This window comes from Eretmochelys imbricata, chromosome 1 (genome assembly GCF_965152235.1).
Source record: "Eretmochelys imbricata isolate rEreImb1 chromosome 1, rEreImb1.hap1, whole genome shotgun sequence".
Classification (NCBI taxonomy): Eukaryota; Metazoa; Chordata; order Testudines; family Cheloniidae; genus Eretmochelys; species Eretmochelys imbricata.
The window spans coordinates 229,865,019-229,883,347 of record NC_135572.1 but is presented as its reverse complement, the minus strand read 5'-3'; the positions used below and the strand labels follow the sequence as shown (position 1 = coordinate 229,883,347).

At 43.1% G+C, this 18,329-nt stretch overlaps 1 protein-coding gene across 1 annotated transcript in view; it reads left to right on the top strand.

Moving 5' to 3' along the window:
- Window positions 1-18,329, top strand: part of FAR2 (fatty acyl-CoA reductase 2) — a 217,974-nt gene that overhangs the window by 178,509 nt on the left and 21,136 nt on the right. The window contains exons 8-9 of the mRNA XM_077807419.1: window positions 3,469-3,587; window positions 12,982-13,049. Coding sequence (XP_077663545.1) covers window positions 3,469-3,587; window positions 12,982-13,049 — 187 coding nt within the window. The remainder of the gene's footprint in view (window positions 1-3,468; window positions 3,588-12,981; window positions 13,050-18,329) is intronic.

Genomic DNA, 18,329 nt, shown 5'->3' with positions numbered 1-18,329 from the left:
GACAGTGTGTGTCGTTCACCACACACATGGACACTAAAAAGCCACACAAAGGCCCTGAGAGGCATGGGCAGCTCAGGAGTGGTAAGGGAAGATAAGAATGGTCATACTGGGTCAGACCAATGGTCCATGTAGCCCAGTATCCAGTCTCTGAAAGTGGCCAGTACCAGAGCTTCCAGGGGAATATTCAAAACAGGGAAGTTGGAATGATCCAGCCCTGTCTTCCCCTCCTGGCTTCTTGCAGTCAAAGGTTTAGGGTGACCCTGAGCATGGAGTTGTGTTCCTGACCATCTTGGCTAATAGCCATTGATGGACCTATCCTCCATGAACTTACCTACTTCCTTTTTGAACTCAGTTATACTTTTGGCCTTCACAACATCCCATGGCAATTAATTCCATGGGTTAACTACATTATGTGAAACAGTACTCCCTCTTGTTTGTATTAAACCTGCTGCCTATTAATTTCAGGGTGTCCTCTGGTTTCTGTATTGTGGGAGAGGGTAAATAACACATCTATATTCACTTTTCCCACACCATTCATGATTTTAAAGACTTCTTTCATATTCCTGTTCTGAGTCTTTTTTCTAAGATGAAAAGCCCTAATCTTTTTCATCTCTGCTTGTACGCAAGCCATTCCATACCCTTGATCATCTTTGTTGTCCTTCTCTGAACCTGTTCCAGTTCTACCATATCCTTTTTGAGATGGGGTGACCAGAACTGAACACCGTATTCAAGGTGTGAATACACCTTAGATTTATATTATGCTTTATGATATTTTCTGTCTTACTTTCTATCCCTTTCCTAATAGTTCCTAGTATTCTGTTAGCTTTTTTGACCACTGCTGAACACTAAGCTGAAGTTTTCAGGTGATTCCAAGATCTTTCTTGAGCTAATTTAAAACCCATCATTATATATGTGTAGTTGGGATTATTTTTTCCAGCGTGAATTACTCTGCACTTATCAGTGTTGAATTTCATCTGCTGCTTTGTGTCCCAGTCACCCCGGTTTTGTGAGATCTCTCTGTATCTCTTCACAGTTAGCTTTGGAGTTTGGACATAACTATCTTGAATCTCTTCAATCTGTCTTGAAGATCACTGATTACACTGGTTCCAAATCTTCTCTCGTAGCACCAATCGTCTCCTCCCTAGTCTCTTACAGCTGCCCAAAATTGGGTGCAGAAACATTTTCTTTCCTGCTGATGTTACTGCATCCTTTGCTCTCCAGATCTGTTCACTGATTTTTCTATTGCCTTCTACATCAAATTCAGGTCCCTTGTCCTTGTAGTCCAGGCATTACACTCCTTAACTCCTGCCTTTCTCTCTTTATCCTCATAACTTTTCACTCAGCTATTTGCACGTAGGCCTCATGCCCAATACACTCTCTTAGTTTCCTTCCCCCACTTTCACCTCCATGTCTCGTGCCCCCCCACTCTGAAACAGCCTGGCTTATCCAGTCTGCCATGCTGCTACCCTTGCTCCTTCAATTCCCTCTTTAAAAGACTTCTTCCATGAAGCCTCCAAACCCTCATCTCCCTTGCACAGAATCATCATCACAAACACTCAATTAAAAACAAATCATTTTGGAACCCCCGAGAAGTGCATTACCAACTAAATCAAGCCCATTATCTTATGGCTCTGACTTCCTCTTCCCTTCTTCACAGCATTTGTCATTGGCACTCAACAAAGTTACATCTTAACTTAAAGTGTGTCTAGACCGTGACTGCCCCTTGAGTAGTGTGACAAAGTTCCTCCTCTGCCTTGGTGGGTCCTGCGCTTATTGGCGGATTTTCTCCCCTCAGAGGTTCATGGCAGCCCTCAGTTTGTCCATTTTCGTGGCTCAAATCTGCCGTTCACTGTTAGCCTCATCACTGGGCCAGCATGGGGAAAGGAAGATGAACAATCCCCGCAGTCTCTGCTGATCCACCTAGTGGATTGGGGAACAGGCCAGAGAAACTCCCCTCTGGTGGAGCCCACAGTCCAGTTCAACTCCTCCGGTATCAAGTAGGGAGTTGGGGGGATGGGGCGGAACCCAGGCCCGCCCTCTACTCCGGTTCCAGTCCAGGGCCCTGTGGATTGCAGCTGTCTACAGTGGCTCCTGGAACAGCGGTGTGACAGCTCCGACTCCCTGGGCTACTTCCCCCTGGCCTCCTCCCAACACCTTCTTTATTCTCACCACAGGACCTTCCTCCTGATGTCTGATAATGCTTGTACTTCTCAGTCTTCCCGTAGTACGCCTTCTCACCCTCAGCTTCTTGCACCTCTTGCTCTCAGTTCCTCGCATGCACCACAAACTGAAGTGAGCTCCTTTTTAAACCCAGGTGCCCTGATTAGCCTGCCTTAATTGATTCTAGCAGCTTCGTGATTGGTTGCAGGTGTTCTAATCAGCCTGTCTGCCTTAGTTCTTTCCAGAAGGTTCCTGATTGTTCTGGAACCTTCCCTGTTACCTTACCCAGAGAAAAGGGACCTACTTAACCTGGGGCTAATATATCTGCCTACTATCACTCTCCTGTAGCCATCTGGCCTGACCCTGTCACAGTAGACACACATGAACTAGCTTTAATCTAGCTAGCTTGGGTTCCAGAACAGTGAAGCAACAGCAGTGCAACTTTCAGTGCAGGCTGTACAAAGCCACCTAGAACCCTGGGTAGCCAGTGCTGAAACTCACATAGCTGTGCTTTCACTGTTCCAGGACCCAAGCTAGTGAGATTGAAGCGAGCTCACATATGTAACCCTGAGCTGAATTACATTGCGTTGTTGAAGTGCAGACATATCCTATAACTGTAAGCCCTCAGAGAAAGGACCATGTCTTGTTTAAATACCACACACGCTGATGGTACTTTCGGAACAAATCATAGCATGGAAGGTAAACTTCAGAATGGATGTATAGCTAAATCCAAAAGATTGGGGTAAAATTTTCAAAAGCGCTTAAGTGACTTAAGAGCCATTTCTAGAGTGCTTATTGACTTTCAAGAGACGTGGGCTCCTAAATGCCTACGAGGCTTTTGAGAATGGAACTTAGGCCCCTAAGTCATTTGAGCACATTCAAAAATGTTACATTTAGGCACTGAGGAGCCTATGTTTCATTGAAAATCAATAGGACTTAAGCTCCCATGTGATTTTTGAAAATGGAATTTAAGCTCCTAAGTCATTTAGGTGCTTTTGAAAATTTTACCACAAAACAAAAAAAGTGTCTGTCTTGCTGGATGTTCTTTTAGCATCATGAGTTACACAAGGCCACTACCTTTTTATACACTTCTACTGACATTTGCGCATCACATTTCCAACTTCCTCTGACAACACTAAACAGTTTGATCCGCACAAGAATATAAAGCGCTGGCTCTCCACAGAGGCAGACTGATCTTCTGAGTTGCACAGTGGGCTTGAAAAGTGACTAAGTGATGCTGCCTCCTCTCTAGGCCAAGGAAATCCTGTCATGGCATATTGTCACTGACTCTCTCCCTCTGTCACACAGGCTGGTAAAGGGATTCTGCAAACTGTCAAAGTCAATAATGATGCAGTAGCAGATCTGATTCCAGTAGATGTTGTCATCAACCTCATCCTAGCGGCTGGGTGGCACACAGCAGTTCACAGGTAGGGATGAGCACTTGTTTCTCAGATTGCTGGTAAGGTATTATGGCACAATATGGATTTTAATGGGACAGCAAATATCATCCAGCTTTTGTTGGTTACATGATACAGCAGCATTTGATTCCCAAGTTCCGTATCTTCTTTCCTGGGTGTGGTAAAGGCTAAAAGTGCTACAGAAGCCATGAAGACATATCCTGGGATGTGGAGGAGCTTCTTATGCCACTCTGCAGGAATCCCTTTGGTCAGTAAGATCATTATTTAGCACTTATAAAGTATGGGACATACACATGAATACATAGAACTGTAAAAATATTAATTAATCAAAGTGGGAATAGTGTTGAAAAGTTGAAAAGGCTGTCTAGTCCTCTAAACGCTCTTTAACCTAAGGAAAATTGGTGGAATACGGGTTTCAGAGGGTGGCTGTGTGTAAACAAGAGGGCAAATAAATATGACCGTGGGGGTGAGGGGTGGCAAGGAGGGAAAAATGTTAGAACCTGCTGAGGAGTGTCCTCTGGATTCTATATGGGCTAAATCCGTACTCACAAAAATCTCCTACAGATTTTATTGGGAGTTTTGCCAGAGTAAATACATGAGTTTTCAGAATGTGTCCCTTATATTTAACTGGTGCTCTCCTGCTTAGTATACTAAGTTCATGAGGCAGAGCTCACCTCCAGTTATACTCATTAATAACACTGTCCTTATTAGCCAGCTTACAACTGGGCACAGACTCCTACAGCCGGGGCAAGCCATGAATATGACATGAGCAACCCTTAGAAAAAGCCAATATACACCCATATGCCACATCATCACCTCTCTGAAGCAGCTGTGTTACACTGCAGAATATCAGCTTTCATTTTTAAAAAGTCTCCATCTGTTATGGTTGCAGAGAAAACCTTTAAAATGTGAATTGTGTGTAAGGGCTTGTCTACATGGGGAAGTTAAGGTAGGGTGTGACCTTAAATTGCTATACTTATACCAGTAGAACTCTCCGGGTTCATGCTACAACAGAACAGCTGGGCCGCAGCAGTGCTTCACTGTAGACTCTACATATGACGATGGGAGGGATTCTCCCATCGGCATAGGTAATCCACCTTCCTGAGAAGCAGTAGCTAGGTCAATGGAAGAATTCTACATGAGGACTTAAGTTGGCTTAACTACACCACTCAGGGCTGTGGATTTTTCCATACTTATGTCAATGTAGTATAGACCAGGCCTCCATGTGGACATTCTTATTGCAATATAGAAGTGCCCTTTTCTGATTTAGCTTATATCATTTTGGAAGCAGTATAAGATAAGGTGAAAAAGCCACTCAGATGTTTAATATGAAGAGGGGTTATACTTGTATAATGCTTGCAGTTTAATTTTACTGATATGATTATACCAATGTAACTAGAAAAATCTCCCATTTAAACAAGTCATAACTGATTCAGAGAAGAGTCTGCAGAGAGCCTTGAACAACAGCTCTGAGGATTTTGAACTGTCCTACTCATCTCAGTGGGGTATTAATTCAGAGGCCCACTGATGATCATTTAAACGTCGATGCTTATGTAAAAAAGGAAAGGAGACTTGCATCTGCACAATTTACTGTAAGTGGTGTCTCATTATGGTGCCGCAAGTGGGTGGCATTTGGGACATAGCACCACTTCTCCCCACCCCCAGTCAAGAAAGATCCACACCCAGGATTATTGCAACTGTCCAAGTGCATATTCAAGGGGGAGAGAGGCACAAACACAAGGAGCCCAGCGGAGCCAGGTAGCACACTGTCATATTTTGAACATCTGCCCAATCTACTGTGAGTTTTTGTAATTCACATGGCAAAGCCTGTTTTGTGGGCAAGGACTGGAAAATACCAGCAACACTTTGTCCTCAGTATGGCTTTTGGATATGAGGGCTGAGGATTTACTTCCTCTCACTTCATCTCTGCAGGTAGAGAGCTCTCCCTGTAGTCATTGGCCGGATGGGATCCTTACTCACAAGCTATGACCAATGCCTGTTCCTCTGTGCAGTGCAAGCACAGATGGGAGACCCTAGTTTCTCTCTTCAGCAGTAACTTTTCTCCAGCTAACTACAGTCCTGAACCTTTAAAATTCTACTTCTTTTTTGTATTTCCTACCCTACATGGTTACAGCCATTAAATAACACAGTTCTTTAAAAAGGCAGCTCTTGCCAGATAAATGGAATTTTAAAACTCCAGAACTGTAATCACAAGGTGGTTCTTCTCTTGAGGTGTCAAGTTAAAGTCATTTAATTGTCCCCCTTTCCCAAGCAGTGCATTGAATCAGCTATTCATACGGGTGTTTTCCAAATGGATGTGGTGTTTCATAGATGTAATATTTTGTTTTGAAAAAAATTGCGTGATTTAAATAGGTAATTATGTTACAGGTTCATGTGGGGGGTATTAAAACCCAGTTCTTTGCCTGGTAAACGCACATGTATAAGGCACATTAAAGATTTAACATCTTTTCCCGTTTAACTTCTTGTTCTGACATTTAAATCTGTGTGTATTGGGAACTATGGTGTAAGCTTCATGGATTATTATAGAGGCCTAAGTAATTGTGTGAAATCAATACAACACAAAAAAGAAAGAAAACATGAAAGCCAGTCTTATCCTTTATCCCTTGAGCCTAGGCTGAACAAAACCCACAAACAAGAGCCAGAATATGGGGAGCCAGAAATGAGCCTTAAAAGCAGTTTAGACTTTGCAGTTTCATTTTTCTCCTCATTCCCACCCAACAGCGACTGGCAAAGGAGAGGAGTGACCAGCACAAGCGAATGACAGCACAACGGCTCCAAGTCCAAAAAACAAATGCCACTCCCCTCCACCAGGGAGAAGCACCCTCCATAGACTGAGGAGTGCTGTCTTACCAGCAAAGCAGGAAGCAGAGAGAGCCCCAGAGCCAGACTTCCTGGGTCTGTGAGCTTCGAAACCCCAACCCATTCCCCCTCCAGGAGAAAGAAGGGCCTGTCTTACCACAGGGACTAGGAAAACTACACCTTCCATCATTCCCAAACTGCCTAATGCCTGCACCTAAAATAGTGGAGGGAGAAATGGCTCCTACTTGCAAACCCCCTTTCTGCTACTCTGGAGTGGAGTTTGAGCAGCGTTGCTTCTTCCCATAGCAACAGCATAATGCCCAAAGGTATTGAGAACCTTTGCCAATTGGTTCACACCCAGGTCTCTCTCAAAACCAGCCACAATTATCACCCAACACTTCTCCCCAATCCAAGTCTTATCTGGAAGAAATGCAAACAGGAAGTGCAAACCAGGACCCCGAATGCAGATTGGTATAAATTTGCTGCCAATTGTATGCAGTCATACAACAGCCATTTCGTATAAACTTACGACTGGGGGAGACAAACATCAGGATATCATGTTCCCGCTGATGAATGTGAGGTGAATTGTCAGGAAGTCCTTTATACTCAAGAGGTCCTGAACTGCTTCACTGAAACCTCAGTATACCACAAACCTAGACCTGTACAAGGCAAGCGTGGAGGGGTATCAGTCACCATATTCCAAATGTAAGAGAAGCCACCTGGCCAAGAAAAAATAGAGAGAGGATCCAGTCATTCTGCAAATCCAAAGACCAGTTATACATGGTGCATTATGCTAATCTATAGACTGCAAAGAGCAAAGGGTTCCGAGAGGGACTGCCTGAGTTGCTGCCTGATATGTTAATGAAGTCCCCAAGACTTATTATCCTGAGATCTTTCACATCCATACTGACAACAACTCAGATACAATAGCCCCAAACCTTTTCTGTATATTTTCCACTCTCTGTTTTTGACAAGTCATCTTTGGACCTGGACATGCTGCCAGTCATATTTTAGCTTGATTTTAGACTTGGCTTGGATACAGGGGACACAAGAAACTGCCGTTATCCTGGACTGACCACAACTTCCCCCCAGGCTGCGATCAAAACTGACCTAATGTACAGGCAAGAAGGAACCATAACAACAGTTGGCCTCAGGCTCAGGGACTGAGTTAATTTCCACAACACTATTGTAGATAATGCCTCACCACCAAAAAAGATCGCAGAATAGAAAATCTAACCCATCACTATGATAACTCATTAGCCACCTCTGTAACCAAAGTGCCCTTCTCCTCTACAGATCTCCTTTGTTTCTTTGATGTGCTGAAACAAAAGCAGCAGGTGGAAGGAAGCTGAGCTCTCATGTGTGTGGCATAAAACTTGGGCAGATGCAGACAGACACCAGTACAAGGAATTCTTGTGAATGTATGGACTACTTGTGGAAGAAACAAACAAACAAAAAAATTCCACCTCTCCTTCACCACAGCAACAGTAGTTAAATCATACTCTACTGAACTATTCTGGACCATGAATTGTCTTGTTAATGGGGAATGTTCTCACTCAGCCCCAAAACCCACCATCTCCCGTTGCAAAGAACTATCAGTCTACTTCTCATAAAACATCACCAACATCAGAGAGGTGCTGCTGGGACACCATGTACTGTACATTGGCCTTTTCCACCGTAACACAAAACCATCCTCCTCTGAAGCCAGCCCAGCACACAACAGGAAGTTCTAGAAATACAGGAGAAAAACTGAGCCACCACCTATGGTTCTGATCTAAATTCTCATTGACTCGTCAAAGAGTGCCAAGAGCATCTGGGACTCCTACTAACTGAGATACCTATATCTTCACTGAGGAGGAAAATCCTCAACCCCCCTATAGTGTGTCATAATCTGGCAAATACTTAAGAAGCCATCCCTTGACATAATCAACCTCTGTTACTACCAGCAGGTATCTAACCTAACTGAGAAGCTCTCCAGGTGTCTCCTTCAACTCTTCCTAGGTGCTAACAATATCTTTGACCACTCCCAATCAAGCTTCAAGCCAAGATATGGAACAGAGAGAGTCCTCTTAGCACTGATGGATGAACATCCTTTAGCCATGGACAAGGGCCCTTCATCTACACTTGTAGTGCTGGACCATGATACCGTCCATCTGATGTCCTGCTTCAGACATGCAGCAGGGATTACTAGGATCATGCCACGATGACTTCAGTCATTCCACTCAGATCGCAACCAGAAAGGCATGACTGATTTCTGCTCCTTCATCTGCAGAGCTCACACCTTTGGAGTTCCTCAAAGATCTGTTCTCTCGGCCACTCAACATCTATATGAAATCACAAGAGAGACTGATCAGCATGAACTACAATGCCAACAATGAGCAGATAACACACAGCCCTTCTCATCAGCTGAAAACAACACCATTTCTCATCTATCCAAGGCCTTGGTTGCAATCAGCAATTAAATGAAGAACAGTCTCCTGAAGCTGAATCTTGGTAAGGGAGAAGGAAGCACTTCCAAGAACTCCTCACCTCTATAACAACACCCTTCACTGAAGGCATTTGTCCTCAGATTAAGTCACTACTGCTTCAGTATTCACCCGATCTCCTCACTGCTTCTGGATGCCAGCCATGGCAGTGAAAAAAGTCTTTTTCCATCTTCTCCTGGCAAGAAAACTAGGCCTCCTCTTGTCAGATTTGGAGTTAACTGTGGCGATTCATGCATTTGTGACCATTAGGCCATATTCCTGTAATTCTCTGTATCTGAGTATGAAACCAAAGAATTTAAAATGCTGGTTCAGATCACAGTAGCCCATGTGCCCATCAATGCATGGCTGCTGAGAGCACATCACTCCACTTTCCTGACTGGTTCCCTGTTGAATACCTGGTGAAATGTAAGATTTCAGTCCTCTTCTTCAGAGCCCTCTGTGGAATTTACCCATGTTACATGAGTGACCACTTCACCCCTGTGTGACTTGAATGCCCTATGACAACCACATTCCACTGGAACAAGAGAATTGTCAACCTCAAGTGTGAAACTCATGAATACAGAAGGTAGCGTGTTCTCAATGACTGGCTTATGAACCTGGAACTCACTCTCCAGACAGATCAGGATGACCATGAACTTCAGTATCTTCAAAGCACAATGCCGTACCCACTTTTTTGACCTAGCCTTCCCACAGTGACACCACAACCAAAAATTAAAAACAAATAGGTAATGCTTTGCAAGGAACACAGAAAAGAGAAAGAGATTTAGTTTATATGTACATTTCATAATTTTGGGAGGAGGTTAGATACCATAATGATGGGCATTATGTAAGAGCCTAGATAGTGCATGGCAAGTTGTAGGACAAAGATAAACTGCTTACTTGATGTGCTTTTTATTTTACGAAATAAGAAACACACTTTAAATAATCAATGTAAGTATAGAATGTATTTAAACAGTGACTGACACCAGCTGGACAGCTTTGAAAAACGTTCTCTAAATTCTCTTTATATATGTCCGGGGAAATAGTCAGGTTTTACCTCTAACCTGTCAAAATGGGTAAGAGGGTTTTTTTTAAAGCACCTAAGTGATGTAGAACCCAAACTCATCTCGACACTTTTGAAAACTTTACCCAGTATATTCACGGTGGTGACTGAAATGAGTAACCCCAGGCATGGAGCAAGTTGGTGTTATTCTAAGCAGAAGTGTAGCACTAGATGAGGTCTTCAAGGCAGTAGGAAGGTGCAGAGATGCACTGCCCACAGGGAGCATTTAGTATGTTGCTATTTATCTTACAGATGAGAAAACTGAAGCACAGAAAAGTTAAGTGATGTATCCCCACAGCTACACAGCTGGCTTGATTCTTATTGATGCTAAAGCCCTGTTACACCACTCGGACAGTATAAGAGGCCTTCAAGGAAGCATAAATTACATTTATGGCCTCTATACGCTGCCAGCATGATGTCAAAAGGGCCTTAATGTAACTGAGACTCAGGCCTGAAGACTGTGTAGCAGAGCTGGACTATAACTCAGGTCAGTTCCCTTTCTTACCCACGCTCACTACCCCTAAGGAGAGGGCTAATCCCCCTGTCCTTGCGTTTGCTACATGGCAAAAAGGAGTTGGAAGGAAAACTCATTGCACCCTCTTCATCTCCTTGTGCACCTGTGCATAGCCAGTCATGAGCAGGCTCATGGTAAATATAATATGGAATAGCATAGTCTTCTCCAATGTAATTTCTACACAATAACACTGCTAAATGCAATAATCTGCAGCTGACAGTGTGGGCTAGGATGCAATTTATTAAACAATTCCTTACCCTGTAATTTAACTATGGTTTTTCTGTGGTTCCCTTGTTTAATGCCTGTGGGACTCAAAAGCAATTACAGATTATCATTACGGACTTCATTTGGCTGGCAAAACCACTCCATGTTGAAATGAGATATTTTGTGGCATGTAAATCTGAAGGGAGAGTCTGAGCATTTCTAACATACATTTCTATTATCTACCCAGTAGCCTTTGGGGTGTTTCATGCCTTTGTTTATTAGTGGTGCTGCTATATGGCTTAATAAAAAAAAATCAGAGATCAAGAAGGTCACTATCATTTCTGATCAGGTGACATTCTACAGGAAAACCTTACCTTGAAATACATCAGAGAAATGTGGACTTTATCACAGAACTTGCAATCTCATTCCAGGTTTTGATTCTCTCTCTCCCATCTGGGTAAATGAAACACATTATTTTGGGGAAACTGGGGAAAATGCAAGAATTGCCCCAAGTCACCACTGGTTTTTTTGATCTAGCAAAAGTGGCATCTTTCAAGTAAATGATTTTTAAAGCACATCGTGTCTCCCTGACTTTGGCTTGGTGCTTGGACAAATGAGTTACAACACATTAAGAGAAACTCTGCAGTAAATAAAAAACTGCTTTTATTAATACTTTCCTTTATTGTTTTCATAGTTTGTTTAATAACTGATGTATAAATAATTTATCTCAAGCCAAATCTGTTATTTATTGATTGATTGCATACACTACCTAGATTCACTGCCTGGATTTGATTAATCTTCATTTTTAATTGTATTTTGCATTTATATATAGGATGAACCTTGTTTAGTGTCCTCGTTTTATGAGCTGCTGACTTTCATGCTTCATTATAAGGCTTTGTGTGGCTTGATGTATTCTTGCCTAATGGCTTTCACATGTATGTTAAATTAAGATTTGTTGTTTGTTATACATGCACTTATTGTAGCCCCTGCAGTCAGGTTTCCTGGACCTTGGTGCACAATGCATCCTTAGGGCTTAACCCCTTCCTGCCCACGCTGTAGCAGGGTGGACAGGAGGCGGTTAGGTTATGTCGGTGTCCAGCAGCAGCCTGGAAGTGTTAGCTGTCTTTCGACACTGTGTGGACAGGAAGAGACAAGCTGCTTCCAGCCACAGGGGTCAGGGGGGAGAAAAGAAGAGATGAGCTCTGCAAATACATGGGCCAGGTCATCCCTTTCCTCTCCTCCACCTCCCCTGTGGTTGGTAGCAGCTCCTGTCCCTTCCCTCCTGCACAGTGCCGAAAGGCTGCTGCTGGCCACATTCTGGTGTGAACCCTGGCAGATATCTGGGGAGGGGGAGCATGTGACTTTGTGTGTGTCCTCCCCCCCCCCGCCATGTGTTGCCTCAGGAAGACACGGCACCAGGAACTGGGAGAGGCAGAACCATACCAGGAGCCCAGCCAGGCATGGAGGGCAGAGTGCACCATGCGGGGAGGGAAGGGGAGGGTCAGTCGTGACAGAGACATACGGGAGTGTGTGTGTGTCATCTCTCCCCGTGTGTGTGTAGGAGGATGGGGTGTGTATGTCACCCCTCCCTGTGTGAACCCTAAAGCCTTAAAGATAAGAAGGTAAATAAAAATAATTCAACTACGCAGTATTTCTTTTTAATGGGGGCTCAGTCAACTTGATGTTAATTTGAACATCTGTACTGCATAGTTCTGATTGATCGCCTTTGACCTCGCTAGAATACGAGTAATTTTACCAGGTGCCCCATATTCAGCATAGGGAAATATGGTCACCCTACAGATAGGCAACTGTTGGAATTTTCAAAAGCACCTAAGCAAGATAGGCACCTACTCCCACTGAAATCAATAAGAGGCCTAGTGTCCTTGGCTAACATTTGCCCTCCTCTCACGACTGTGCTGTTTGGTTGTCATGCTTCGCCACAGATGTAGCTGCATTTCATTAGTGCTGTATGTTGTGTATAGATTTAAAGCATTTGGGGATGAAAGACCCTATGTACAAGTAAGATATTTTTATTTTTAGAATGTGTTTTGTTTGATTATTTATTATCTAGTTAGCTTGGATTAAACTATATAGAGATAAAGTCTACTCTCATTTGTACCTAACTATCTCCACTGAAGGCAGTGAAATTACAAAGCTGTCCCATAAACTGAAATAGTACAGTGAGACGTAATTGCCATATTTCAGTTAAAGTATTTCTTGCTCCCATTCTCTTGTCCATGATTTTAAGCCCCACCTCAAGGTAACTGGATAATTTTTTTTCTGTTTTCTTTCCACATGTTTAAATTTCCTTCATTCTTCACATCATGTATTTTCCAGACCAAAAACAATGATGGTGTACAACTGTACAACAGGTGGAATCAACCCTTTCTGCTGGGGAGATATAGGTAAGTTCTAACTAAAGCAAGAAAACAAACCATCAGTGGGGTTCCAGACATGGAAACAATGGTCCTGGTTTTAGCTGACAGACTCAGTAACAGCAGCCTGGCCCTGTAAGCGCTCAACATGTGGAACTCCCTTTACAGTGAACAGGTGTGCTGCGTGCAGAGGTTTCACAGATCAGACGTAACCCCCAATTCAGAAAAGCACTGAAGCATCTGCTTCATTTTAAAAGTGTGAATAATCTCATTCCTGCTCATCAAACCGTTTAAGTGCGTGCTTAATTTTAAGTGTTTGAGTAATCCCATCCCCATTCATCAAAGCCCATGCTTAAGTGCTTTGCTGAACTTTTAAGGTTGTGAAGAAAGGAGTAGGAGGTCATGACTTCAAGTTCCATAGGAAGATGCTATAAATATCCAGACCCAAATTTCCTCTTTTTTGCTTTATTGTGTTTAAATCCAGTTAGAAAACCCTTGACATGAATGATGTAATTTCCAAAGGCCGCTCTAATTATCAGAATAGAAAAAGTTAGTATATGAAGAGAAAATAAAATAGCCGTTTCTTCATGTTTCTATGGCGCACCTTAAGCATACAGTCTTGAAATAGAAATGTTTTTGATTCACTTGAAAAGATGACCCTGGAAAGAACAGACTTAATTTAACAGAGTTTGCCTTTCATTGCAAAAATCTTGTCAATACAAATGTTGAAGCCATTTTCATGGCTATTTTGTTTTTGTTTTTTACTTTTGAGTGAAATGTTTTTAATCTGGCATGATGCTGAGTCAGAGACGATGGAAATGTAAGGATAAATCCTGAGGTCTTTACTCAGAAAAAATGCCACAGAAAGCCAAGAGCAGAATTTGGTCCATACTGTAGAGGTATCTTCAGCTACAGTATTGAAAATCAGCATAACCAGTCAGTATACTGCAGCAGAAACATATTGGGCCTGATTCTCCACTGCCTAGCACAAACTGTCTTCAGACCGCTAGTCGAGATCAAAGCCTTCATAACACTCCTATTTGTCACCTTTTCTGTTTTATTTTCCGCATGTAATTTTATTAATGAAAATGCTGATAAATAAATGGATTGTACCTAATCTTTTCCTAGTACAGTGCTCATTAGTCTAACTAGGAACTTGGATTCATCAGACTGTGTAACAGAAGCTTGCATTTCTGATGGTTCAGCTCCATCCACTTACATCCAGATGCACAAGGCAAGCTTGTGCATGAGCAGTTCGGCTTTGTAAATGGACTGAGGGCAAAATTCTCTCTGATCCGCAGTGCAGATCTGTCGTGCATATTTTTCTGCCCAGAGCTGCCATTGAGGTCAGTGAGAGTTTGCATGGGGACTGAGTGCAGAATGTGCAATGGAAAGATTTACTGTAGATTTGGGAGCCGAATTTTGCCCTAAATGAAACGGTACTGTTTCTGAAGTGGGTTTGAAAAGGGATTACCACATTAGTAGTTCAGGTTTGCCACATAAGTATTGTCTTCAAAAGCAAGTGCACAACTGGAATTTCCAAATGGTCTGCTTTCCATTTCCTATAAATAAGGATACACACTTTTAAAATGGCCTTTATACATGACAGACTTTCTGAACCTTTCTCTGTGTAACTTCCTATCTATCCTCTATGCTTTTCACGTTGGCTCCTACATTCCAGGACTTGTGGTGTGTACTTTTCATATACAGAGATTTTTAAGGCCAGAAGGGACCATGAAGATCATCTAGTCTGACCTCCTGCATAACACAAGCCATTGAACCTCACCTAATAATCCTTATTATAGGCAGGACTGGTAGCACTTCCCATTATTATACCCTATTTTCAGGTGCTTATAACCTTGTCAAAATTTAATTGTTTGAGCTGAAATTTCCCTTGTCAAATCTGGAAAATTAGAGTAAAAAAGGTCCAGCCATTTCCGAGAACGAAGGTAGGGGAAAATACATTGTTTTGCCTTTGTTAAAAAAAAATTGAGCAAACTTTTTCTTTGAGATCTTCCAGCATGCCCATGTTTTGAAGTAGGTAGTTGATCTTTGGAAGAGGAGTAGACTTTGTGTCATGGATGTCCCTTATACCATCCCTATAAAAATTGTCCCATAATTGGCTACAAATAGCCATTGAAAAATCACAGTTTAAACATGCTCAGTAGAGACCTCTTAGAGTTTATCCATTAAAATCTCTGATGGCTCCATCTTTATTGAGCATGCTCAAACCTCTCACAGGTTCTAGTGCTGACCAGACTGCATTTGCACCACCCCACAGAGTGGCTGAGCATGCTTCCTCCAACCCTGAGTGATGGGGAGTCAGAAGGACTTTCCCTGTAATGACTGCTCCAAGTTGGGGTGGGGAACATGCTTGAACAGAAATCCTGGAAGTCTAAATCATTATCCCAATTTTACAGATAGGTAAACTGAGGCACAGAGAGTGACGTGACAAGCCTAGTCACCCAGAAGGCCAGTGGAAAACATAAGAGCTTCTAATGTTGACTGGTTCTTTTCCCTGCTACCCAGAATGCTCAGGTTCACAGACAGACTCTTTAGCTGAAGAATTATGTTTGTTTGTTCACTGCATCAGTGAGTGATCAGTCCGTCGAAACAGGGCACAGCATAGGGTTAAATGCAAGCACACACCCACATTCAGGTGCTCGCTTTAAATACATTGTTACAAAGTTATTCATTATATACTGTAGAGCCTCCCTATCATGCCCTTCACAGTAAGGAATGTTGGGCTGTAGTTAGGGGCTGCCAGCTTCTCCAGCCCGGAGCTGCAGCAGTGGGCTGACAGGCCCTGGAGCCTCAGCCTGGGCAGAGTGCTCCTCCTGCCCCACAACTGGGACAGAAATCTCCTCCAGCCCCAGGCCCAGAGGAGCATGCTGCCCTCCGCCATGGCCCCGGGGCCAGAGGAGCTCACTCTGCCCCCGCCACAGCCCCACCACCACCTTACTATGATGAACCCCTGGCTATACAGAACAAATGGCTTGGATCCCCAGGGTTCATTATAGCAACAGTGTACTGTAGTGTATGAACACCTTTTCTGCCAAGTGCTAAGATTAGTTTGCTAACTCATTTATTTACCTGATCAGGTTGCTGGCTCAGCTTTTTACCTGGTTATTCTCTTTCCTTGCAAGACAAGCAGGAAATATACCTTCTACATATTACATCCTACATAGCCCCTTCTTTTCTTATTTTACGTGCAACACTATCCCATAACTTGTTTCAGTTCTTTATTATGTAGTTGTCCGTTTTTTCCATCTCAGTGTGTCTCCAGAAAAATACCCCCTGCTTGGTGTGTATTAGTCTATAGGCCTGTTTGTTAGCCGGGGATAGAATTTTGGCTTTGACTTTTTCATTCTCTTATATCCTTACTAATATGTGTGAACAAAGACATTGTGTGTTACACCTGCCCACAAGCTGATGGGGTGAAAAGAGGTAAGAGATAAAGTTAAAAGTGTTACAGGGTATGCTGGGAGTGTAATATATGAGCATACACTGGACAGCTGCCTGGCTCCTCTCTCAAGCCAAGGTCAAGCAACCAGTTAGGAAGAGCAAGTGGGGATGGGGAGGGGAGGCATAAGAAACACTAAAAGCCAAAGAAAATCCTGGCCTTGGCCAGAACAAAACCTCACTCCTCACCCCTCCCCTGGGATACAAAAGAGGTGGGACGAAGACCCCAGACCCATTACCCTCCAAAACGGAACTTGACCATAAGTTGTAAGGGGTGGGACTAGGGGTGTGCACTTCAGGTATATTTGGGCTTGCTAAGAAGGAGGAGGTGAGAAATGGGAATGGGGACACAGGCAAGGTTCTGCAACATCAGAGCTGGGAAGGGGGACATGGGATAAATGCTCTGTGACATCAGAGCCGGGAACATACTCTGCCAGCATGTAGAGCTATGGAGCTGCTTGCTTGAAACTAACCCCAATAAACATAGCATTGCCTGCACTTTGGACTTCTGGTCTAGCATCAGCAGCTGCCATCCTCCTCTGTCATGCCCAAATAAGTCCAGGTGACCATGAGTTAGATGATTATTCCTAGCTCTCTCTTTACATTGTTCAGTGTTAGCTGTCGCAGCGTGCCTATGTAAGTGATACCAGAGATGGCTTCAGCACTCAATTTACTTTTATGTAGCGGGCCCACTACCATACATGTGGGGAAAACATGACTTGGGCCGTAGGATGTCAACCAGCAGGGCTAGGCTGCTATTGGTGGCCTCTTTACACACAACCCAAATCCATGCCCCACATATCTCGAGAATGGCTACACGTCCCTATATATGACACCAGATAATGTTGCCAATTAATGTTCCATACATGGGTGTGAGATGTTAGGCCCGGAATACACAATAATCTGTGCTGTAACAGAAACAACTGTTGCTAAGCATTTTGAATATACATCCGTTGCCATAAATTTTGTAGAAATACACACAACCATCCTACCAAACAAAACACACAGATTACCACTAGGTGCAGGACCAGGTGTTGTCTTCGAGTTCTCATGTTAGCATACATTAAGTCATCCCACCAGTTATTGGCTTCTGCTGCTCTAAACTCTTTTTCCAACCTCATTCACACTTAATTTGAGGATACGTGACATCTTGCTTGTTTCCTGAGCTGTGTTCCATACGACCTCTACTGACTTCAGCAAGGCCTTCCAATGCATTGATTGCTGAATCTCTAATTTTATGTTGTTAAACACATCTCCCCCTGACTAGGTTACATTTTGAGTGATAATGTTGGGCACAGTTCGCCAATTTTAATTTCCCAATTTTATACTCTTTAATGAGACATTGCTGCACCATGTGACTTGTGAGATCTTTACACAATGTATATACCCTTCCAAGGTGACACTTGACACATTATTAGTATTGTTTAAATGACAGCAGACCTTCCCATTCCCTACATGTGTAACATGATTTTTGGCAGGGGCACTTCCTCTAGATGGCAGTTCTCACTTGTGTTCCAACACCCACCTTTTACCAGTTGCAATTCCCCTGGCTGACAAACCCAACTATCATAAATTTCTTCTACACATATGGAAAAATCTGCATCACTGAGCCTTCCCTCCTCGTCTACCCATGCTTGTGGCTCCTGTCAAAGTTTGGTGGTCACATTTTCAGCCATAAGAGTGAACATAAGAGTGAACATCCATCTCTCTATGCTAACCCTGCTAACATTCCCCAGAGGCAGTTTATTAGTATATAATTTCAGGGAGGTATGATGGGTATGTAGAATTATTTGCTGACCTCCTGTAAGATATTTAAACTTCATCAGTGCCCAATATGCACACAAAACC